At 43.4% G+C, this 24,804-nt stretch overlaps 1 protein-coding gene across 2 annotated transcripts; it reads right to left on the bottom strand.

The window, feature by feature from the left end:
- Positions 1 to 4,105: 4,105 nt before the first annotated feature.
- Positions 4,106 to 24,035, bottom strand: itpkca (inositol-trisphosphate 3-kinase Ca). 2 transcript variants are annotated; one of them, XM_014196889.2, is made up of 7 exons: positions 23,153 to 24,035; positions 20,731 to 20,830; positions 20,100 to 20,313; positions 16,944 to 17,148; positions 5,356 to 5,457; positions 4,936 to 5,007; positions 4,106 to 4,835 (listed from the first exon to the last, which is right to left on the bottom strand). In XM_014196889.2, the coding sequence occupies exons 1-7, from the start codon at positions 23,516 to 23,518 to the stop codon at positions 4,629 to 4,631; spliced, it is 1,266 nt and encodes a 421-aa protein (XP_014052364.1). In that variant the 5' UTR covers positions 23,519 to 24,035; the 3' UTR covers positions 4,106 to 4,628. The 2 variants fall into 2 exon arrangements, with proteins under 2 accessions (XP_014052364.1, XP_014052365.1); XM_014196890.2 differs by having other exon boundaries at positions 23,159 to 24,028.
- Between the last annotated feature and the right edge of the window lie 769 nt (positions 24,036 to 24,804).

The following is a 24,804-nucleotide window of genomic DNA, read 5'->3' as shown; positions in this document are numbered from 1 at the left end:
TATATTTCTGACAACTTTTACTTCACTACATTCCTAAAGAAAAGAATGTACTTTTTACATACATTTTCCCTGACACCCAAAAGTACTCGTTACATTTTGAATGCTTAGCAGGACAGGAAAATGGTCCAATTCACACACTGATCAAAAGAACATCCCTGGTCATCCCTACTGCCTCTGATCTGGCAGACTCACTAAACACACATTCTTCGTTAATAAATGGTGTCTGAGAGTTGGAGGGTGCCCCTGGCTATCCATAAATGAAATGGTGCCATATGATTTGCTTAATATAAGGAATTTGAAATGATTTATACTTTTACTTTTGATATTTTAGCAATTATACTTACTTTTAAAACCAAATACTTTTACTCAAGTAGTATTTTACTGGGTGACTCACTTTTACTTGAGTCATTTTAAATAAAGTTCTGTACATTTACTCAAGTATGACAATTGGGTACTTTTTCCACCACTGCTCAGACATAAAGTGAGTCACCTGCTGAGACTATGGGTAGGGCCAGCTGATGTACCGGGTAGAGCACCTGGTGTTTGTGCCGACCCAGCGTATTCTGGTGGGGGCCTGCAGTGATCTGTCTCTGTGTGTCTTCACTGACACCCCCCCAGGAGATGACCGTGTTTCACCGCGCCACCTGCCCTGCTTCTGGAGTCTGCATGCACTTCTGCCCCGAGACCAACGAGCTGCTGACCAGAAGCATGGGCCTCATTGCCTTCTGGGGCTTCTGGACGTCCCCTCAGACCCCCCTGGGGCTGGTGAGAGTGCTGGACTGAAACGGCTGCTCCCTGCATAGATACCCTGGTGGGGCCCTAGTGACATAGCGCCAGACCTCCATCTACGACCTGTGCAACTGCCACGTCAAGAGCTTTGAGCTCACGGGCCAGCGTGAGCTGCTACAGTTCAGCGGCTGCAGCAGGGCTATGCTGCACTGTACCATAAAAGACTGACTGCAGCAGGGCTATGCTGCGCTGTATCAACAGACTGGCTGCAACGCTACCACTACACAGGTAATGCCACAGGCTACGTGTAGACATGGAGCCTGGACATAGGCAGCCTGCTAAATAAGTTTTGAGGCCCATGCCCAGCCAATGAGCCAATGGCCTGGGAGGAAAGTGGAGATCTGGGACTGCTGTGACAACATGCTGAGTGAAATTAGGCTGGGCTTGGCCAGGTGTTTTGCTAAAGCGCGGGCGACATCCTGTCCGGCTTCAGCGGCAGCAACGCCCTCATCTCTTACCAAAGTTAACTAGCATTATTTTTCATTTAGCACCAGTTACAAACAAAAATATTGTTGTACAGCAACCTCTTCAGTATGCCTTTGTCATAGCAGCTGACTGAAACTGGTGTGAGTCTGACAAATAACACAGGACAGAAATTACCGCAAGACAAGAGTTGGTCCACATTTTAATGGCTTCCATTTGAGTGGCCTGGTCTAAGAAACCAGGTGCAGACGTTGCTCAAAATATCAGTTGTTCAACTCAGTTCCAGGACATCTTAATCTGCCAATTTGATGAACTGCTACTCACATAATATTACTAAATCCATCAACACACTTATAGTTGTACATTTGGCCTTTGCCTTCATATCTTAGTTGTACTGTATAGTAAAGGTGGGGGGGGGGACCATAACAGTCTCATCAATAGAAAAGTATTTGTGCAGTGGCACTTTGTGCAAGTGAAGAACTCCTTGTCGGATTATATTTGGGATATTTAAGATTCACAAATCCTGTCATTGTTTCAGCCTGCAGGATACCCCACTAGGCTCAATCCCTGGAAGCATGTTGTTTGGGTCCTATATTGCCCTCTAAAGTCATACATTCTTACAGGATAACTAGACTGTTTCTCTCTCAAAGAAGGGGATAAATTTGTGGTGCAAAACAAAGGAGTTGATTGCCGACTTCAGGAAGCAGGGATTACGCCCCAATCCATATCAACGACACTGCAGTGGAGTCAGCAGCTTCAGGTTCCTCTGCATCCACATCATAGAGAACCTCACAGTGACAGACAACACCACAGCCCTGGTCAAGAAGGCGCAACTGCGTCTCTACTTTCTCAGGTGGCTGAAGAAAATCGGCACGCTCCCCCGGGTCCTCTCCTAATTCTACCGCAGCAACATCGACAGCGTCCTGACCGGCTGCATCCCGGCTTGGTACAGAAACTGCTCCATTCACGACCGCAAGGCCCTTCAGAGGGGGGTGAAGACGGCCCAGTACATCACTGGAACCGTGCTCCCCACCATACAGGACAAGGACCCCGCTCAGCCCAGCCATGGACTACTCACTCTGTTACCGTCTGTTCCCAGACCACCATCTCAGAGACAGTTTTTACCCACAAGCCAACTTAACTCTTTAACCGGGACTGACTGCCGGAACAACAGACTCCCTGCACCCTACCACACATGGACTCTCTCACACACACACACACACACACACACACACACACACACACACACACACACACACACACACACACACACACACACACACACACACACACACACACACACACACACATTTATATTACTGCACAATGTCTATTTATTATTGCACAATTCCCTGGCACATGTAAATTCACAATTTGTCTGAGTGCCGCCTTGAATTATAGTTATGGCCCCAAATATTTTTCTTCACTTAATTTTCTATTGTCGTGAGCTGAACCTGCAAGTAAGTATTTCGTTGCACTATGTACGGTGCATTCAGAACATATTCAGAACCCTTTCCTTTTTACACATTTTGTTACGTTACAGCATTATTTAAAAATGTATTAAATAAAATGTTTTTCCATCATTAATCTACATGCTATACCCCATGACGACACATTTACTAAAAATAAAAAACAGAAATACCTTATTTACATAAGTATTCAGACCCTTTGCTAGGAGACTCGAAATTGAGCTCAGGTGCATCCTGTTTCCATTGATCATCCTTGAGATGTTTCTACAACTTGATTGAAGTCCACCTGTGGTAAATTCAATTGATTGGAAATTATTTGGAAAGGCACACACCTGTCTATATAAGGTCCCACAGTTGACAGTGCATGTCAGAGCAAAAACCAAGCCATGAGGTCGAAGGAATTGTCAGGGAAGTGCCCAAGAACCCGATGGTCACTCTGACAGAGCTCAAGAGTACCTCTATGGAGATGGGAGAAACTTCCAGAAGGACAACCATCTCCGCAGCACTCAACCAATAGGTCTTTATGGTAGAGTGGCCTGACCGAAGTCACTCCTCAGTAAAAGGCACATGACAGCCTGCTTGGAGTTTGCCAAAAGGCACCTAAAGGACTCTCGGACCATGAGAAACAATATTTTCCGGTCTGATGAAACCAAGACTGAACTCTTTGGCCTGAATGCCAAGTGTCACGTCTGGAGGAAACCTGGCACCATCCCTAAGGTGAAGCATGGTAGTGGCAGCAACATACTGTGGGGATGTTTTTCAGCAGCAGGGACTGGGAGACTAGTCAGGATCGAGGGAAAGATTAACGGAGCAAAGTACAGAGAGATCCTTGATGAAAACCTGCTCCAGAGCGCTCAGGACCTCAGACTGGGGCGAAGGTTCACCTTCCAACAGGACAACAACCCGAAACACACAACCAAGACAACGCAGGAGTGGCTTCGGGACAAGTCTCTGAAAGTCCTTGAGTGGCCCAGCCAGAGCACGGACTTGAACCTGATCGAACATCTCTGGAGAGACCTGAAAATATCTGTGCAGCCATGCACTCCATCCAACCTTACAGAGCTTAAGAGGATCTGCAGAGAAGAATGGGAGAAACTCCCTAAATACAGGTGTGCCAAGCTTGTAGCGTCATACCCAAGAAGACTCGAGGCTGTAATCTCTGCCAAAGGTACTTCAAAGTACTGAGTAAATGTGATATCGGTTTTTATTTTGTATATATTTGTAAATAATTCTAAATACCTGTTTTTGCTTTGTTGTCATTAGGGGGCATTGTGTGTAGATTGATGCGGGGAAAAAAGATTTAATCCATCTTAGAATAAGGCTGTAATGTAACAGAATGTGGAAAAAGGTCAAGGGGTCTGCATACTTCCCGAATGCACTGTATATCATGAGTATATGACTAATAAACAAACTTGAAGGCAGTGTTCATTAACACAGTTCGCAAATGTTTTACTAGGTTTTATGAGTCCTCTATTAAGGGTCACTCCATTATGTGGAGCATAATAGTATAGTATCAACATTAACTGTTTAGGTCCTACAGCCCTCAAACCTGGAGTAAGAAACACTTAGAGCTGATGATTATTAAGTACAATTGTAATAGAACAAAATGGCGGCATTTGTTTGGGGGGATTATGTGGAAGATGATAAAAGGGCAGTGTTTCATTTTGCATTGCTGTTGTCTAGTTCTTCTGAGGAACTTGTGCTACTATTTTCCTTTGTCCATCACATACACCTCTGTTCATCTCCCATTGCCTTCATTATAGCCACAGACGGTAGTCCAGTAACCCCTAAACCCCAACACACAACCCGAGTCCAATATGTGAACAGTCTCGTTTGTCAACCCTCTCAGGTAAAAGTTGAAATGGCCATTCGGATTTGGTTCAGGTGGGAAAGGGTGTTCTGGATGGGATGAGGTCCTGTGTCAGTCATTCAAGAGTGAGGTTCAGTTCAGGTGAGATGCAGCATATCGGTCAGGATATCAATGAGGTTATCCAGCCCCCACAGGTACCCATCCTCTCGGTTGCCCTCTATCCAGGGGGTGCGGTGGTCCAGGGTGAGAGGCGGCGGCAGGGGGACAGTCCTCCCAAAATCAATCATCCATACTCCTGTCTTCCCTGTACTGTCATGCACAAATAGTAGGGAGCTGCCCACCACCTGCAGAGAGAAACAGATGTTTGAATGGCGAGGTGCACACTCAGACCAGCATCAAGACATGCAAAGAATTATACCATGAAAGCAGTGGAAAACGGCTTACCTCGTGTGTTCTGAAGAAGATGGATGTCTCCAACACCAGCCGAAGATCCTTCATTCGTCTCAGATAACCCTTCTGAAAGAGAAGAGAAAGGCAACTATAATCCTGAGAGAGGAAGGGGGATAAAGGGGGTAAGATTAAAGCTGGAATATATACTTGGTAAAACTGCCACGTCCATTTGCCATATTACAAAAAAGACGTTACTCCAAACAACAAACACTTTCTCCCCCGTTGACATCCCTGCACATCATTATATGCACAATAGAACAACAGAGAAGGTACTGCAAATATTTTTGACCACAATGCTGGATGTTCCGCTCTTCTGTTTAATTAACAAACAAAACAAATAGACGCCTGGGGGGGAACAGTGGCTCTGTTTCACCTTAAGCAAATTTCAGCTTTAAGAGAAAGAGACACACTCACCAGAATTAGAGCGCTGCAACCCACAAAGTCCTGCAGTGCCTGCATCACCTCTTCTCTGCTCTTGGTCCTTTTAAAGTTTGTGTTGCACACACCATCAGCCTTCTACACAAGGATTTAACAATGGTTTAGACATGCGTGCACAAACGGGTAACTTTATATACACAAGTCTTTTGGCTACAGGGAATGACATTTAGGTCTGAAAGGCACTTGCCCAACAGGCAAGTCCGGAGTATTTTTGGGATGCCCGAAGACTATAGTTACAAAATGTGAAAATAGTTGTTTATATGCAAAAAAAACACCATAACACGGTCACAAACAGTTTGACTGGCTTGCTAACATTGGACCTGCAACTTTTGCAGCGCATGAGATGCTTTTATTAATTTCAACGAAACCTGGCGGTGAGCAGGTCAGCTCCATAAAATCCTACAATTCTTCCGCTGCCCGAACATATAACTAAACTCTGGTTCCATTTTCAAGACTGACGCGCAGCTCACGCTGGAGAGAAATAAGATAGCAGCTCACGCTGGAGAGAAATAACATAGCAGCTCACGCTGGAGAGAAATAACATAGCAGCTCACGCTGGAGAGAAATAAGATAGCAGCTCACGCTGGAGAGAAATAACATAGCAGCTCACGCTGGAGAGAAATAAGATAGCAGCTCACGCTGGAGAGAAATAACATAGCAGCTCACGCTGGAGAGAAATAACATAGCAGCTCACGCTGGAGAGAAATAACATAGCAGCTCACGCTGGAGAGAAATAAGATAGCAGCTCACGCTGGAGAGAAATAACATAGCAGCTCACGCTGGAGAGAAATAAGATAACAGCTCACGCTGGAGAGAAATAAGATAGCAGCTCATGCTGGAGAGATATAAGATAACAGCTCACGCTGGAGAGAAATAAGATAACAGCTCATGCTGGAGAGAAATAAGATAACAGCTCATGCTGGAGAGATATAAGATAACAGCTCACGCTGGAGAGAAATAAGATAACAGCTCACGCTGGAGAAATAAGATAGCAGCTCATGCTGGAGAGAAATAAGATAGCAGCTCATGCTGGAGAGAAATAACATAGCAGCTCACGCTGGAGAGAAATAAGATAGCAGCTCACGCTGGAGAAATAAGATAGCAGCTCACGCTGGAGAGAAATAAGATAACAGCTCACGCTGGAGAAATAAGATAGCAGCTCATGCTGGAGAGAAATAACATAGCAGCTCATGCTGGAGAGAAATAAGATAGCAGCTCACGCTGGAGAAATAAGATAGCAGCTCACGCTGGAGAGAAATAAGATAACAGCTCACGCTGGAGAAATAAGATAGCAGCTCATGCTGGAGAGAAATAAGATAGCAGCTCACGCTGGAGAGAAACAAGATAGTGGCTCACGCTGAACAAAAGTTACACTTCCAGTACAGCAGGTAAAACTTTTGTGATACACTCCCCTACATATTTATTTGAAAAGTGCAGCTAAAACTTTTAATTTACCTCTATACTACAGCATTTTGGATGTTGTTTCAAATGTTTCCATATGAGGCGACATTACAGAATGTCACTTTTTATTTGAGGGCATTTTCATACACGTTTTACCATTTAGAAATGAATGCATTTTAAATTTGTCATAAGTATTTGGACAAATTCACTAGAATGTATATTAAAGTAGTCAAAAGTTTAATATTTGGTCACATATTCCTAGCACACAATGGCTACATCAAGATTGTGACTGTACAAACTTATTGGATGCATTTGCAGGTTGTTTTGGTTGTGTTTCATATGATGTTGTGCCCAATAGAAATGAATGGTAAATAATGTATTGTGCCATTTTGGAGTTAATTGTATTGTAAATAAGAATAGAATATGTTTCTGAACACATACACTAATGTGGATGCTACCATGATTACGGATAATCATGAATGAATCGTGAATAATGAGTGAGAAAGACCAATAGCATTGTGGTAACATACAGGGACTCAAGTCCTTTTGTTCTCCCGATCTGTAATCTCACCATCAAATGACGACCGCATTACCTCCAGAGATCATTTTCTTTGGTCATCATCACTATGTGCAAACTGGATTAGACATTCGAGCCCAAACGGGTAACTTTATATACACCAGTCTTTAGGCTACACATCCTCAGGGAATGACATTTAAGTCTGGAAACCGCATATTGCAGCTGGGGACTTTACCAAAGGAAATCTGAGGAAAACGCTACCAAAATTCTGTCAACACATCTCATGGGCTACACTCACAAACTCATGATCATTGCTACTCTCTTCCGAGACAGCTACAAGGCCCTCCCCCGCACTCTCTTCGGAAAATCATATCACACCTACAGGCAGAAACTTCCAACAGGAAGCACCCGTGGTAAGGACTGTTTAACATTGGTCTGACCAATTGGAATCTATGCTTCAAAATTGTTTTGATCACGCGGACTGGAACATTTTCCCGGGTGGCCTCTGAGAATAGTATCGACGTATACACTGTGTTCATCAGGAAGTGCATACAGGATGTTGTTGCCACTGTGACGATTACAACTTATCCCAACCAACAACCCTGGACAGATGGCAGCATTCCATCTAGAGGCAAAATGACACGAGACATGTGGCAGGAACTCCAGACAATCATGGATTATAAAGGGAAAGCCAGCCACCTCGGACACCGACGCCTTGCTCCCGGATAAGCTAAACACCTTTGCCTGCTTCGAGGAAAACATGGAGCCACCAACGCGGGCCCCCTCCACTAACGAGGACGGTGTGCTCTCGTTCTCCTTGCCCGACGTAAGTCATTTAAGCATTTTAACCCTCGCAAGACTGCCGGCCCAGACGGCATCTCAAGCTGCGTCCTCAGAGCATGTGCAGTCCAGCTGGCTGGAGTGTTTACAGACATATTCAATATCTCCATATCCCAGTCTGTAGTACCCACTTGCTTTAAGATGTCCACCATTGTTCCTATACCAAAGAAGGCGAAGGTAACTGAACTAAATGACTATCGCCCCGTAGCACTCACTTCTGTCATCACGAAGTGCTTTAAGAGGCTAGTTAAGGATATCACCTCCATCTTACCCGACAACCTACAATTCGCATACCACCTCAACAGATCCACGGACGACACAATCGCCGCTGCACAGCACACTGCTCTATCCCACCTGGACAATATAAATACCTATGTAATAATGCTGTTCATTGACTACAGCTCAACCTTCATCACCATAGTTCCCTCCAAACTCATCACTAAGCTAAGGGGCCTGGGTCTGAACCCATCCCTGTGGAACTGGGTCCTGGGCCCAGACTCACAGAAAACCAAAAACTTAAGATGCTTCTTAAGAAAAAGATAGTTTAAGTGCAATTCATCAATATCCTAAGATTTAATGATTTTCTTATGAACTTCTCAAATATCTTCTTAACCATCTTCTTAGCTAGCAATGGCAATCATTTTAGCATATATTGTACTGAGATTACTGTTCTAAAACATGTTCTTGGGTTTATAATAATCAATACTGAAACTTTCAGACGAAGTTTGTGGGTTAATATAAAAATGTTCAATTGCTTTCATGACCTTATGACCCTGAGTTTAAGGGTTTAGCTATATTGGAATAAAGAACAAATCAAATAATTTTATTTTCAAGAATCTAACTTCTTGATTAAGGAGAAACATATGAAATAGTTCAAGAACATTTCCAATAACCTTTTTAAAGTATAGCAACTTTGCTTAACTTCTTTCATAAAACTATAGTTAAGGAAAGAATTGCAGTTAAGAAGACATTTCTTCTTAAGAAGGTTTTGTGAATCTGGGCCAGGAACTTCCTGAGGAGCTGACCCCAAGTGGTGAAGGTAGGCACCAGTGAGAGCATCATGACGGGCTGTATCACCGCCTGGTACAGCAATTCTAAAGTCTAAGGCACTGCATCTCAGTGCTTGAGGCGTCACTACAGACACCCTGGTTCGATTCCAGGCTGTATCACAACCGGCCATGATTGGGAGTCCCATAGGGCGGCACAACATTGGCCCAGCGTCGTCCGGGTTTGGCCGGTGTAGGCCGTCATTGTAAATAAGAATTTGTTCCTAACTGACTTGCCTAGTTAAATAAAAAAAGACAAATTGCACCGTCCTCAACCGCAGGGCTCTCCAGAGTGCGGTGCGGTCAGCCCAAATTATCATCAAAGCACAGTGCCTGCCCTCCAGGACATCTACAACACCCAGTGTCACATGAAGGCCAAGAAGATCATCACAAGACCTCAGCCACCAGAGCCACGGCCTGTTCACCCCACTACCATCTAGGAAGGAGGAGACTACATGTGCATCAAAGTTGGGATCAAGAGACTGATAAACAGCTTCTAACTCCAGGAGATCAGACTGTTAAACATTGACCACTAGCCGGGCCTATGCCCAGTACACTACCCGGAACCTTAGTCACTGTTACTAGCCTGCTAGCACCCGGTACTTTACCCTGCACCTTAGAGACGGCTATGCCCTATAGTCATTGAACACTGGTCACTTTAATAAATGTTTACATACCATTTTACCCACTTTATATGTATATACCGTATTCTAGTCATGACTCACTCTAAAAACTACTGCACACCTTTTATATTAATATACTGTCCATATTATCTCTACAGTGCCTTCAGAAAGTATTCCTACCCCTAGACTTAATCCATATTTTGCTGTGTTACAGACGGAATTCAAAACGGATTCATATAGATTTTCTTCTCACCCATCTACACATAACACCCCATAATGACAAAGTGAAAACATGTTTAGACATTTTTGCAAATTTAATGAACATCAAATACAGAAATATCTCCTTTACATTAGTATTCACACCCCTGAGTCAATACATGTTAGAATCACCTTTGGCAGGGTTTACAGCCGTGACTCTTTCTGGGTAAGTCTCTAAGAGCTTTGCTCACCTAGATTGTGCAATATTTGCACATTATTCTTTTAAAATTCTCCAAGCTCTGTCATGTTGTTTGTTGATCATTGCCAGACAGCCATTTTCATGTCTTGACAGATTTTCCAATATGATTTAAGTCAAAACTGTAACTAGGCCACTCAGGAACATTCAATGTCATCTTGGTAAGCAACACATGGCCTTGTGTTTTAGGTTATTGTCCTGCTGAAAGGTAAATTCATTCTGCAGTGGCTGGTGGAAAGCAGACTGAACCAAGTTTTCCACTAGGATTTTTTGCCTGTGCTGAGCTCTATTAAGTTTATTTTTATCCTAAAAAGATAATTTCTTTACCACATTTCTTGCAGTTTTACTTTAGTGTCTTACTGCAAACAGGATTTTAGTATATTTGTATTCTGTACAGGCTTCCTTCTTGTCAGTCATTTAGGTTAGTATTGTGGAGTAACTAAAATGTTGATCCATCCTATGTTCCCCTATCACAGCTATTAAACTAACTGTTTTAAAGTCAAATCAAGCTTTATTTACACAGCACATTTCAGACATGGAATGCAACAAAAGGTGCGTCACAGGGAAAAAAACACATACAAAACAATGAAAATAAACTGAAATATTTACTATACAACAAACATGAGGATAAAACAAGATAAATACAAACTGAACAACTTAAAGCACCCTAAGGAAAAACAAAGCAGAAAAGGTGTGTTTTAAGATCTCATTTAACTATGTTCACAGTTTCGTCCACCCTCAGGTTCTCTGGTAGACTATTCCAGAGGCTGGGGGCATAGTAACTAAAGGCTGCCTCTCCATGCCTCTTGGTCCTAGGCTTTGGGATAGTTAAAAGGCCAGTGCCAGAGGACCTGTGAGACCTACTGGGTACATAACTTAAAAGCCTGTTTGACATATTGGGGTGCCAATCGTGGATTGATTTAAAAATCAATAGAAGAATCTTACAATTAATTCTAAAACTCACAAGCAGTCAGTGCAGAGACCTTAAAACCAGTGTGATGTGTGCACTCCGTCTGGTCTTGCTCAGTACCCATGCTGCAGCATTCTGTATGTTTTGCAGTTGACCCATGGTTTTCTTGGGTAGACCAGACAGGAGAGTATTACAGTAGTCAAGCCTGCTTGTAATAAAAACATGGATGAGTCTCTCTGTATCAGCCTGAGAGAGAAACGGACACACCGTGGCAATGTTCCTCAGGTGGTAAAAAGCTATTTTGGTCATTTTCCTAATGTGTGATTAAATTTACACCTAGGGTTTTTTTGTTGTATTTTTTTACATGGGGTTTTATCTTTATTGCCCATGAATTAAAATGTGCGGACAGATTATCTCGCTGTGCTTTGGCTCCAACAATATATACCTCGGCCTTGTCTAGATTTAGCTGTAGGAAGTTGTGAGCCATCCAAGTATTTAAATCACTAATAATACAGTCTAATCATTTATCTGTGGAGCTAAAATCCTCTGGTGACACAGAACTGTAAAGCTGTGTATCAGCGTAGCAGTGAAAATCAGTGCTGTGCTGTCTGATAACGCTGTCAATAAGTAACATGTATAAACTGAACAGTACCGGACCAAAAATCAAACCTTGTGGAACGCCACACGATATGTATTTTCTGAGTTATGTTGGTGACAAAAACTCTTGACCAGTTAAATAGGTCCTAAAACAATTTAGAACTAGACCGGAGAAGCCAACCCACCTCTCCAGTGTGTCCAGAAGGACATCATGGTCAACAGTGGCGAATGCAGCACATAAATCCAAAAGGACAAGGACAGAGAGCTGTTTGGCATCTGTGTTGGCTCTAAGATCATTTACCACATTAAGGCTGGAGAATTTAGATTTTCTTCAGAAGGTGTTTCACCATAGCAGTTTTTTGTGCAGTGTGGAAAGGGCCTGTGAACAGGGAGTGATTAACAAAAGCTTGCATTTCTTCAGATATGCAATTAAAAACTGTTTTAAAGGTGGTGGGGGTAGGATCGAGAAGGCAGGTAAAAGGCTTAAATTGTGATATTTTCCTGAGCATGTCTGTCAACCAGGGAAAATAAATCCATAGAGCCTTTGCGTGGTAGGGTAGGGCACAGGTCAAACTCCTCATCAGGTCTCGTTTGACTGATAACCAGCCTAATGTTTCTTATCTCTGAAATATGCCGCAAACTCATCACATTCAGATGTGGAGGAAAGTTCACATAGGTTTGCGGGGGTAGGATTTATCAGACCAATGGTCGAGAAAAGCACTTTCATATTATTCTGATTATTAGTGTTCAAGTGAGAAAAATGAGCCCGTCTGGCATTTCTAATGGTCTTGTTATATATGCCAAGTTGCTGTCTCAGAATATCATAATGGACCTGCAACTTTTTCCTTTCTCCACTTCATCTCTGCCTTTCTGCAATTGCTCTTCAACGTACTAGTTTCCTCACTCATCCAAGGGCCTCTCTGTTTGGATGTGGCCTTTTTCCAACTATACTGGAGCTATGGCATCAATGGTTACCCTTAATTTGCTATTAAAGTTCAACTAAATCATCACAAGAGGAAGGCAGAATAGGTGGAGTATTGTTCATACACTCAAAATCTGTCACCATTGGCCTCATGGTGAAATCCCTGAGTGGTTTCCTTTCTGTCCGGCAACTGAGTTAGGAAGGACGCCTGTATCTTTGTAGTGACTGGGTGTATTGGTACACCATCCAAAATGTAATTTATAACTTCACCATGCTCAAAGGGATATTCAATGTCTGCTTTTTTATTTTTACCCATCTACCAATATGTTCCCTTCTTTGCGAGGCATTGGAAAATCTCACTGGTCTGTGATTGAATCGGTGTTTGAAATTCACTGCTCGACTGAGGGACCTTACAGATAATTATATGTTTGGGGTACAGAGATAAGGGAGTCATTCAAAAAAATCATGTTAAACAGTAATATTGCACACAGAGTGAGTCCACACAACTTATGTGATTTGTTAAGCACATTTTTTCTCCATAACATATTTAGACTTGCCATAACAAAGGGGTTGAATACTTGATATTCCAGCTTTTAAAATGTTTAATTTCTAAAAACATAACTCCACTTTGACAACATGGGGTATTGCGTGTAGGCCAGTGACCACAAAATGTGGAAAGTATTCAGACCCCTTCCCCTTTTCCACATTTTGATACGTTACAGCCTTATTCTAAAATTGATTACATCATTTTTTCCCCCCTTCAATTATACAATACCCCACAATGACAAAGCATAAACAGGTTTTTAGAAATGTGTGCAAATTTTTTACAAATAAAAAACACAAATACCTTATTTACATAAGTATTCAGACCTGTTGCTACCAGACTCGAAATTGAGCTCTGTTTCCATTTTTCATCCTTGAGATGTTTCTACAACTTGGAGTCCACCTGTGGTAAATTAAATTGATTGGACATGATTTGGAAAGGCACACAAACCTTTCTATATAAGGTCCCAAAGTTGACAGTGCATGTCAGAGCAAAAACCAAGCCATGAGGTCGAAGGAATTGTCCGTAGAGCACCGAGACAGGATTATGTCGAGGCACAGATCTGGGGAAGGGTACCAAAAAAAATGTCTGCAGCATCTCTGTACCCCACACATACAATTAATATATCTGTAAGGTCCCCCAGTCGAGCAGTGAATTTCAAACACAGATTCAACCACAAAGACCAGGGTGGTTTTCCAATCCAATCCAATCCATCACAAAGGACGACACCCATTGGTAGATGGGTAAAAATAAAAAAGCAGATAACTAAATATCCCTTTGAGCATGGTGAAGTTATTAATTACACTTTGTATGGTGTATAAACACACCTAGTCACTACAAGGATACAGGCGTCCTTCCTAACTCAGTTGCCCGAGAGGAAGGAAACCACTCAGGGATTTCACCACAAATCCAATGGTGAATTTAAAACAGTTACAGAGTTTAATGGCTGTGATAGGAGAAAACAGAGGATAGATCAACAGAATACTCCACAGTACTAACCTAAACGAGAGAGTTAAAAGGAAGCTTGTACAGAATAATAAAATATTACAAAACATGCATCCTGTTTGCAATAAGGCACTGAAATAAACTGCAGAAATGTGGCGAAGAAATGAACATTATGTCCTGAATACAAAGCGTTATGTTTGGGGAAAATCCAACACCACTGAGTACCACTTCATATTTTCATACATGGTTGGTGGCTGCATCATGTTATGGGTATGATTGTCATCGGCAAGGACTAGGGAGTTTTTTTGGGGGATAAAAAGAAACAGATTAGAGCTAAGCACAGGAAAAGGCCTAGAGGAAAGCCTGGTTCAGTCTGAAGACATATTCACCTTTCAGCAGGACAATAACCTAAAACACAAGGCCAAATATACACTGGAGTTGCTAACCAAGACAACATTGAATGTTCGAGTGGCCTAGTTACAGTTTACTTAAATCTGCTTGAAAATCTATGACAAGGCTTGAAAATGGCTGTCTAGTGATGATCAACAACCAACTTCACAGAGCTTGAAAAAATGTTTTAAAGGATAAATGGTCTAATATTGTACAGTCCAGGTGTGCAAAGCGCTTAGAGATTTGCCCAGAAAGACTCACAGCTGTAACCGCTGCCAAAGGTGATTCTAACATGTATTGACTCAGGCAGTGTGAATACTTACGTAAATTAAATATTTCTGTATTTGATTTATCAAATTTGTAAAAACATATTTTCACTTTTGTCATTATGGAGTATTGTGTGTAGATGGGTGCTACTTTATTTTATTTTAAGCAATTTTGAATTCAGGCTGTAACAAAATGTGCTATAAGTCAAGGGGTATTTATACTTTGAAGGTACTGTACAGAGAGTATGGACAGTATATGAATAGAAAAGGTGTGTACAGCAGTAGTTATATAGGGTGAGCCATGACTAGAATACAATATATATACATATAAAGTGGGTAAAACGGTATGTAAACATTATTAAAAAGTGACCAGTGTTCAAGGACTATGTAAATAGGGCAAAGCAGTCTCCTGTGCAGGGTTGAGTACCGGGAGGTAGCCGGCTAGTAACAGTGAATAAGGTTCAGGACAGCGTACTGGGCGTTGGCCGGCTAGTGGTGACTGTTTATCAGTCTCTTGATACCAACTTTGATGTACATGTACCGTCTCCTCCTTAGAAATGGTAGCTAGTATAGAAATGAAATGTTTTATATAACGGTAAAATGGATATGTATGAAAATACACTAAAATAAAAAAGGTGACATTCTGTAATGTCGCCTAATATGAAACATTCTCAAATCCAAAATTCTGCAGTATAGAGTCAAATTAAACATTTTAGCTTCACCATCTAAATAAATACGCAGGGGAGTGAGTCTATTAGGCTACTGAAATTCTTTGCAGTTTGGTTGTTTTCAGTTTTAAAAGAAATCATCAGCCTAATGGGGGAAACCACAGAGTCGTCCCAACTTTTCCATCCTTTACTTAAACCGGGGGTGTCAAACTCAAATCAGGCCATATTGAACAAAAACTACGAATTCGCTGGCCAGACATAGCCAGTTTGTTTTTACATATAAACGTGCATACAGCTGCTACCCAAACTGGCCATTGTTTCATAAAAATTAAAAAAAAATGCCCCTTACAATGTCTTATAAACATACATAGGACACTGTATATAGCATTTTAACATACATTTTAAAATGCAGATTAGCTGCAAAGGCCGGACAACTATTAGCTTTGCATAATATACTGCGACCCTAATCAAAATGTATTTAAAAAGACTCGATATAAAAACATAGCTAGGTTGTTATAACATTAACTTAAAACATGTTCTAATTGTTTTTTTGCACTGCATGGATCATGGTGCGCTCAAATTCTTGCAGTTAGTCAGCCTAGGCTACTGCTCAAGTGTTGCTGTAATAGGCCTACATGATTCTCCTTCACAATGGTGTTTTGTTGTAGGTTTGTTCTTTTGGTTATTCATTGTCAAGCTTTAGAAACCGATACCAGACCCCAACATTTTAGTAGCCTAGGACTGTGGCATGTCTGTGCACTTTCCGCTCCACGGAGAGTGAAAGCCACATTGAATTCAGGCTGAATTCAGGCTGTAATTTCATAAAGTAGATGACAATTTACGACTCCTTAATACTCGCGTGTGTGTAATTTATACTAGCGTGTGTCATTTAGTAGTAATTTATACTAGCGTGTGTCATTTAGTAGTAATTTATACTAGCGTGTGTCCTTTAGTAGTAATTTATACTAGCGTGTGTCCTTTAGTAGTAATTTATGCTAGCGTGTGTCCTTTAGTAGTAATTTATACTAGCGTGGGTCATTTAAGTAGTAATTTATACTAGCGTGTGAATCCTTTAGTAGTAATTTATACTAGCGTGTGAATCCTTTATTCACACGGAAATGAAACTAAGCATTGACATTTAGCCGGTAGAAGATTCGGTCTGTGTCATTAGTAATGATATGAAACGGCACACTGGCTGGCTCATGTGTGTGTGGGTCTGGGAGGAGGGGCATGTGTGGCAATGCGCTGCCATTTGGCACACAGCCAGTTGGCAGTGCTTGCTGCCTGATAGAAATGTGTCCTTGTGTTTGACACATGTGACTTAAACAATGGGGATTTTTACACCTGGGCAACCTCAGAGCAGGCTCAACTTGCTCAGTTCACTTGCCCCAGACTGTCTGTGTGTCTGTGTGTGTGTGTCTGTGCGTGCGTGCGTCCGTGCCTTGAGTCCCTCGATGCGGAAGCCCAGAGTGGTGGTGGAGCTTAGGGTCTCTCTCCACTGCATGTATCTGGTCTTGAGTACTGCCTGTAGTGCTCGCTCCTCTGCAGTGGGGGCCTCTGGGTCCACGTCCACCATCTTCTCATACATGTCCTGACGAGGCTGGGGCCGCTCCCGAGCCTTCACCAGCTCCTCTTCCAAGTATGTCCTAACAGAGCAGACAGCTCAATATCACATACATACTCATCACAAGCAGGGATGTACTAGAGGGTAAACGCATGTAATCACCATTTCCGCACTTTTTTTAATTTGTGAAAGTGTTTACTAACCTTTTTATTTTGTTAATTATAGTTTACCCACTTATTATTATTGCGTTCCCAGCGTTGATCAAAGCTCAGAACGCTAATATTCTAACCGCGCGCGCCTGCCTCTGCGAACGAGTGAAATCATAATTCAGGTATGCTCGTTATGGTCGCCTGCTCCCCCGGGATGTGTCTTGTCAGTAGCGCATTCATTTACCACTCTGCCCAACGGCAAACTCCGCCCAAGGCACAGGCCAAGATGTGAAACAAACTACCTCTGCCCAGACCAACGCTGGCAAGTGGCAGAGCGAGACGCTGCTGACAATGGTCTGCAAAATGCCGGACATACGTTTTTTATTTTTTCTTCCCCAATTGGTAGTTAGTCTTGTCCGTACGGAAGTTGGAGCGATGGGACTCGGGAGAGGCGAAGGTCGAGAGCCACGCGTCCCCCGAAACACGACTCTGCCACGCCGCACTGCTTCTTGACACACTGCTCGCTAAACCTGGAAGCCATCCGCACCAATGTGTTGGAGGAAACACCGTACACCTGGCGACCGGGTCAGCGTGCATGCGCCCGGCCCGCCACAGGAGTCACTAGAGCACGATGTGACAAGGACATGCCAACCGGACAAACCCTCCCCTAACCCGGACAACGCTGGGCCAATTGTGTGCCGTCTCCTGGTTGCAGCCGGCTGCGACACAGCCCGAGATCGAACCTGGGTCTGTAGTGACGTCTCAAGCACCTTTAGCCTCCCAAGTAGCGCAGCGATCTAAGGCGATTTTTTTAACGTCACTTGACTCCTGCCGTGTCAACAAACATCCCCCAAACAAACAAAAAACCTGACTCTCAGGGAATGAGTGGTAAATAGTCGCTGATATTTCAGTCAGACGGCTAGCTAAAGGTGCCCTGGCTACTGTTAGTCAGATAGTTCACTGTATAACTAGCTGGCTAGAAGGATGAAGTTACAAGTTAACGTTAAACGGAGCCTGACCTCAGCAGGAGCAGTTGACAGAATTTAAGCTAGCTATAATCTTTAAAAAAAATAGGCTACTATAAATTCTCACAAAATAACTTTTCTTTACAGAGAGCAGTGAGAAAGCCAGTGGCAGGCTGCAATGCAGGAGGCAAAGGAGATACACAGAGAGAGGAAGCAAGCAGAGAGAGGTTATTGCAGTGGTTCCCAAACTTGGGGACAGGGACCCATGTGGGTACCCTGAGAGAATCTGTAATCTTATCAAACACATGAATAACTTGTTTCTCTTTAAATGGGTTTAGTGAACTACATTTTAGACTCAACTATGGGCCTATACACTGGTGCACTTTACAATACAGAAAACTGAGTTGCAGTGCAGCTCACATGAGATACTAAGAAAATGAATTAAAAGAAAACATCTCCACATCCTATTTTTCTGGACTTTTCTAGTGTCCAGTCCAAATTAACTCATTTGGGAGGGTGACCTGATGTGCATTTTGTGTCCTTTTTAACTACCAGAAATGACATTAGGCCTTCCCTACAGACCTGCATGAAAATGCAATCAAACAATAGTTCTAAAAATATCATACATTTTGGTTTATACAGTGCATTCGGAAAGTATTCAGACACCTTGACTTTTTCCACATTTTGTTACATTACAGCCTTATTCTAAAATGGATTCAATCGGTTTTTCCCCTCTCAATCTACACACAATAGCAACAAAGCAAAAACTGGTTTAGACAAATTTACAAATTTAAAAAATTTAAACTGAAATATCACATTTACATGAGTATTCAGACCCTTTACTCAGTACTTTGTTGAAGCATCTTCGGGCAGAGATTGCAGCCTCGAGTCTTCTTGGGTATGACGCTACAATCTTGGCACACCTGTATTTGGGGAGTTTCTCCCACTCTTCTCTGCAGATCCTCTCAAGCTCAATCAGGTTGGATGGGGAGCGTCGCTGTACAGCTATTCTCAGGTCTCTCCAGAGATGTTGGATTGGGTTCTATTCCGGGCTCTGGCTGGGCCACTCAAGTACATTCAGAGACTTGTCCCGAAGCCACTCCTGCATTGTCTTGGCTGTGTGCTCAGAGTCGTTGTCCTGTTGGAAGGTGAACCTTCGCCCCAGTCTGAGGTCCTGAGCACTCTGGAACAGGTTTTCATTAAGGATCTCTTTGTACGTTCATTTTTCCCCATTCAGGCCAAAGAGCTCAATTTTGGTTTCATCAAACCAGAGAATCTGGTTTCTCATGGTCAGAGTCCTTTAGGCAAACTCCAAGCGGGCTATCGTGTGCCTTTTACCTAAGAGTGACTTGTCTGGCCACTCTACCATAAGGCCTGATTGGTGGAGTGCTGCAGAGGTGGTTGTCCTTCTGGAAGGTTCTCCATCTCCACAGAGGAGCTCTGTCAGAGTGACCATCAGGTTCTTGGTCACCTGGCTGACCAAGGACCTTCTCTGTTCCAAACTTCCTTCATTTAAGAATGATGGAGGCCACTGTGTTCCTGGGGCCCTTAAATACTGCAGACATTTTTTTTGTACCTTATTCCAGATTTGTGCTGACACAATCCTGTCTCGGAACTCTACGGACAATTCCTTCAACCTCATGGCTCGGTTTTTGCTCTGACATGCACTGTCAACTGTGGGACCTGTGTGTGTGTGTGTGTGCGCCTTTCCAAATTATGTCCAATCAACTGAACTTACCAAAGGTGGACTCCAATCAAGTTGTAGAAACATCTCAAGGATGATCAACGGAAACAGAATGCACCGGAGCTCAATTTCGAGTCTCATAGCAAAGGGTCTGAATACTTACGTAAATAAGGTATCTGGTTTTTTTTGCAAACATTTCCAGCTCCCAGTGTCTCTAAATCACAGTCTCACTCACCGGGTGCCCATCTTGCAATCCATGATGGCAGGGGAGTTGAAGTGTGTGAGCAGGTCGTCCATCATGTTGTAGTCCTGCTCGGCCCGCTGCACCACTCCATGGTAGCCTGGCACAAAGGGTCTCAGAGAGTCCTCCATTAGCCTCTGCAGGCACTTTTGCTCTCCCTCAGTGTAGCGCTTCAGCAGCATCCCATAGTCCCCTGCATGGAAGCTCCCTGGACCACGAGCCACGAGAGGGGGGCAAGGGGCGAGGCATGTTATACTCTCACAACACATTGGTACTACACAGCCATCTTCTATTAGCAGTAAGCCAGCAAGAAAGACTAACTTCACTATACAGAAAGGCAGAAGTCAGCCCCCGAGTGGCGCAGCAATCTAAGGCACTGCATCTCAGTACTACAGGTGTCACTAAAGAGCCTGGTTCGATCCCGGACTGTATCACAACCTGCCGTGATCGGGAGTCCCATGGGGCGGCGCACAATTGGCCCAGCGTCATCCGGGTTAGGGGAGGGTTTGGCCGGGGTAGGCCGTCATCGTAAAATAAGAATTTGTTCTTAACTGACTTGCCTAGTTAAATAAAGGTTAAAAAAAAGTTGATCAATTAAAGAAAAAGTCAGACAGAAAGAACCAACCTGCATGCCCGACCACTTGCACCCAGGGCTGTGGCTTCTTGGGGGGCACTGAGAGGGGAGACGAGGTCCCTGTGCTTCTGGGTTTCTTCCATGTGACACTCTGCATGGGGAGAGCATTCAATCGTGCAATTACACCTCATTCCTTAGTGTACAGTACAACACCTGTAGCTTACATTCACTCCCGTCTGTCCTGCTCCCTTGTGACTTTACTGACACTGTCATGAGAGCGACAACCTCAAACTCCATCACACAACTTTCTGACCTATGGCCGAGCGTCTCTATGGAAACAACCATTGGCCACCAGACTGAGCCAAGACATGTAGGAGGGGTTGGGCTGGGATCTTGTGTAACAGCTGCACACATTCAATCATTTACAGGCTGCTGGACTTGTTTTGTTGAAAGCTGTGATGAACTTGAGAAAAGTCTGGACCACAACACACGTTAAAGTACCCCAGTGAGTATGTGCAGAGTCATTCACAGATAGACAAACAGGACAGACCGGCCAATGCTGTTTCTGTCTGAATGTTCCGAGAGCGTCACTTTTTCCTCCATGGCCGTTGCTAAGTGATAATTGACGCTTCCGCATTGTGCTGCTTATTTCTCATGGTTTTCAAAACCTATGAAGATGTCCAGTGAAAGCAGACATGCAATTTGTTGACACCACAACACAGACTTGGATTAACATTATCTTAAACGCTAATCAATAAAACCATCTGTTAGATTCGCTGTTATTGTTTGCTTCTTTACAGCAGGTCACTTCATAGGGAATGTCAGCAGCACTCTGGCATTATTACATCACCAAAGTTGTCTTTTTTTCCAATTTTTTTTTAATAAAAGGTGCTAACATGTCTCTCTCTCTTATTGAGTTTCTTCTGCTCTATGTCTCTGTAGTTTGACAATACTCTAAACATGTCCCCTGGAAATATGTACAGATGGAGATCTGTGGAAATACTTGCTCGACCTGTTCTCTATGTATGCAGTGGCCTGCAGCTACACCTGAAACTAAACATTACAAAGCCCCCTGGCAAGGACAGGCTACACCTCAAGTTGAGTTGAACAAACCTTATTGGACTTCAAACCTTAGTTGCCTAGACTACATGTTTACCATATAAATACAATGAGATTTCAAAGAATGATTGTCCCATCTTTGTCCAGTCTCTAATATTATCCATATAGTCTAATACTCTAATGCCCTAAAAGGCCTACTAGCATGACAAACCCAAAGATGTGTTATAACTAACCCAAGACAGAACACAGCCTGTCATTTCCAATAGGAACAAATTAGTCAGTGGGCAGAACAAGCAAGGAGAAAGGCAGAGCCAAGCACGAGCTAGCAAGATCCTATTGGCGCCTACTCTGTGAAGTGAACAGTAACTCAATTCCCCTTGCGCTTCTTCTAAACAAAGCAATTTAAAAAATTTGGGGCAAAGGGTCAAATCTACAAATTTACTCTGTTCTTAACAGATTATAGTTCGGGGAACAGAAAACAGATCCAATGTTTCATCAATGAGAATAATGTCAGCCAAAAATCCATCTCACGCCATCTTCTCCCACTGCCGCCACTGGGCTTTCTCTCATCACTATATCTGGTAGTGAGTGGAAACACCAATCGGATGCTTCACACTTACACATCCAGTGGAATATCTGGCTCATTGTTCTTTTTTTTTACCCCTTTTTCTCCCGAATTTCGTGATACCTAATTGGTAGTTAGAGTCTTGTCCCATCGTTGCAACTCCCGTACGGACTCAGGAGAGGCAAAGGCCGAGAGCCATGCGTCCCCTGAAACGCCGCACTGCTTCTTGACACTGGTCGCTTAACCCGGAAGCCAGCCGCACCACGCTGGGTCAATTGTGTGCCGCCTCATGGGTCTCCCGGTCGTGGCCGGCTGCGACACAGCCCTGGGTCGAACCCGGGTCTGTAGTGACGCCTCTAACAGTGCCTTAGAACGCTGCTCCACTCGGGAGGCCCGTGGCTCCTTGTTCTGGGGTAAACCTATCCTATCCCCAGCTCAGCCTATAGAGTGTCAGGCTTTGAGCCTCTGTCTGTGTATAGAGGGATGACGAGAGGGGGTAGGGATACAAGTGTTTACAGTTTCTGTGTCAGTGTTTACAGATCCACCCAGCACTAGTGCTTCCACAGCAGTAAAAAAAAAAAACATAAGATTTACAGGCATTATGACAGATGGAAATTTACTGGGACTGCAGAAGTCACACACTTTGCCCTCATTTCCATCAGTTCAGACTAAACTAAGCAGAACTGTTGAACCAAAACCAGTTGTTATCATACAATCAAAGATGTTTTGGTATGATGTATTCTAATGACACATGCATCTTCCTGAGCAGAACGTTACATAGACTCAGGCCGATTGGTCCAATCATATGGCAGCTGATAGAGCATTATAATCATTATCATGACAACCTACACTCACCCGGGGGACCTCATCAAGACAGCTGCGGTCGTCCTCATTTTCTTCAAAAGACGAGGCTGGTGACAACACAGACGATGAGGCGTTTGACAGTTTTCTGAGGAGAAGAGACGCGGGGGAGCCTCCGAACCCACTGTCCGAGCAAATCGACTCCTCGTCGGGATGAGATCCAATAGAGAGCCCGCTAATCCTCATGGCCTCCAATTCAATTCGGCTCGAGTCACATGTGACCACCAGTTGTGGGACGTTTTCGTGTACGGTTTCGCAATGTGAGGGGAAATCAGCAGCATGTTTTGCGGAGTCTGTCTTCCCGTTCGTCGACCACACTGGCTCCTCCGACGCGTTTGTGCAACTGTGGTTCATATCCCCCTTTCTCCTCGGGCTCGAACTGTGGTCACTGGAGTTTTAGTCATCCTCATCAGAATTTGTGTGGTGAATGAGTGCAGCCTCACCTGATTTAGCTGCTGCCGAGGTTAGTTAGTCCAAACGAAAATAGGGAGCCACGCCCACCGTACGTTTCATCTCGGATGGAAGCAATAATTGAACGGACAATACCCTGGTTGATCTGCGCAACTTGATGCACCTTTTTAACCGTTCAAACCAGTCTAACCACCAATGCAGTCAATAGCTAGTTACATTACCTTTTGCCCGTGCGATAATGCAGATATGCCAGTCTCCGATAAGTTTTAATTTCTAACGCCATTACCAAACCGCGACCAAATATTTTCAACCAGGTGCTTGCAATAATACTTCCTCACCACATGGGGGGGATAGAATTGCATTAGTTATTGTTAACCCCACCCATAAACGACAACGATTTGTGTCCGTTAATCAATATGTATATGTCAATCATCGAGGAGTAGCTGTAGCAAAGACAGTACAGTATGAAGATGGGCAGAAACTGCTTTTCCAATAGAAATCCCCGATCACGCCATGGCAACGTTGGCTAGCTAAGCTCATGGGCAGAAAGGTCATCCGGTATAACGGTCGTCTTGCGCCGAACTGCGCGTGTGCACGCCGTCAAATCAAAGGCCATCGATAGTTGAACGAGTCAGTTTGTCACTTTCATGAGGTTGGAGTAGTAAAATGTTCAACTACTTAAGACATTTGCTCGAATCTAGGTTGGGCTTTAAGATTTCGAGAAAATGAACAACTAAGGAAGAATGTTTCACTTCTCTCATTGATTTGTTAAACCCCAAAACGTTTTTCATTTTCGTCCAAAAAAAACAACTAGATATACAGAGTGTATCTGATTTGACGGTTTGCACATGCGCAGTTCGGCGCGAGATGACGTAAGACTTCAATACGTGTTTCTACGCATGCGCTAAACGAACCCACCTCGCCATGACATCGCCTACAAGTGTGATCGGGGATTTCTATTGGAGAAGCAATTTTAGCACAGACATAAAGGGGAAACCCAGAGACAAGTCACAGGGCCTATAAACTGAAACATGCGTTTAGAACCACCAAATATGGTAGTGAGAGGAAGTCCAGTCGCGGGTAGTTGGAGAGGGAGAAACTGGGCCGAGATTCTGCTAATTTTCTCATCGATGAAACATCGGATCTCAAATGTTCTGTTCCCAAAACTAAAATCTGTTACGAACACAGCTACGTTTCATATACATGACGCTTTGCCAAAGTTTTTAAAA

The sequence above is a fragment of the Salmo salar genome, chromosome ssa04, assembly GCF_905237065.1.
Source record: "Salmo salar chromosome ssa04, Ssal_v3.1, whole genome shotgun sequence".
Classification (NCBI taxonomy): Eukaryota; Metazoa; Chordata; class Actinopteri; order Salmoniformes; family Salmonidae; genus Salmo; species Salmo salar.
The sequence above is the reverse complement of the archived record's forward strand: the minus strand, read 5'-3'. Positions and strand labels throughout refer to the sequence as shown.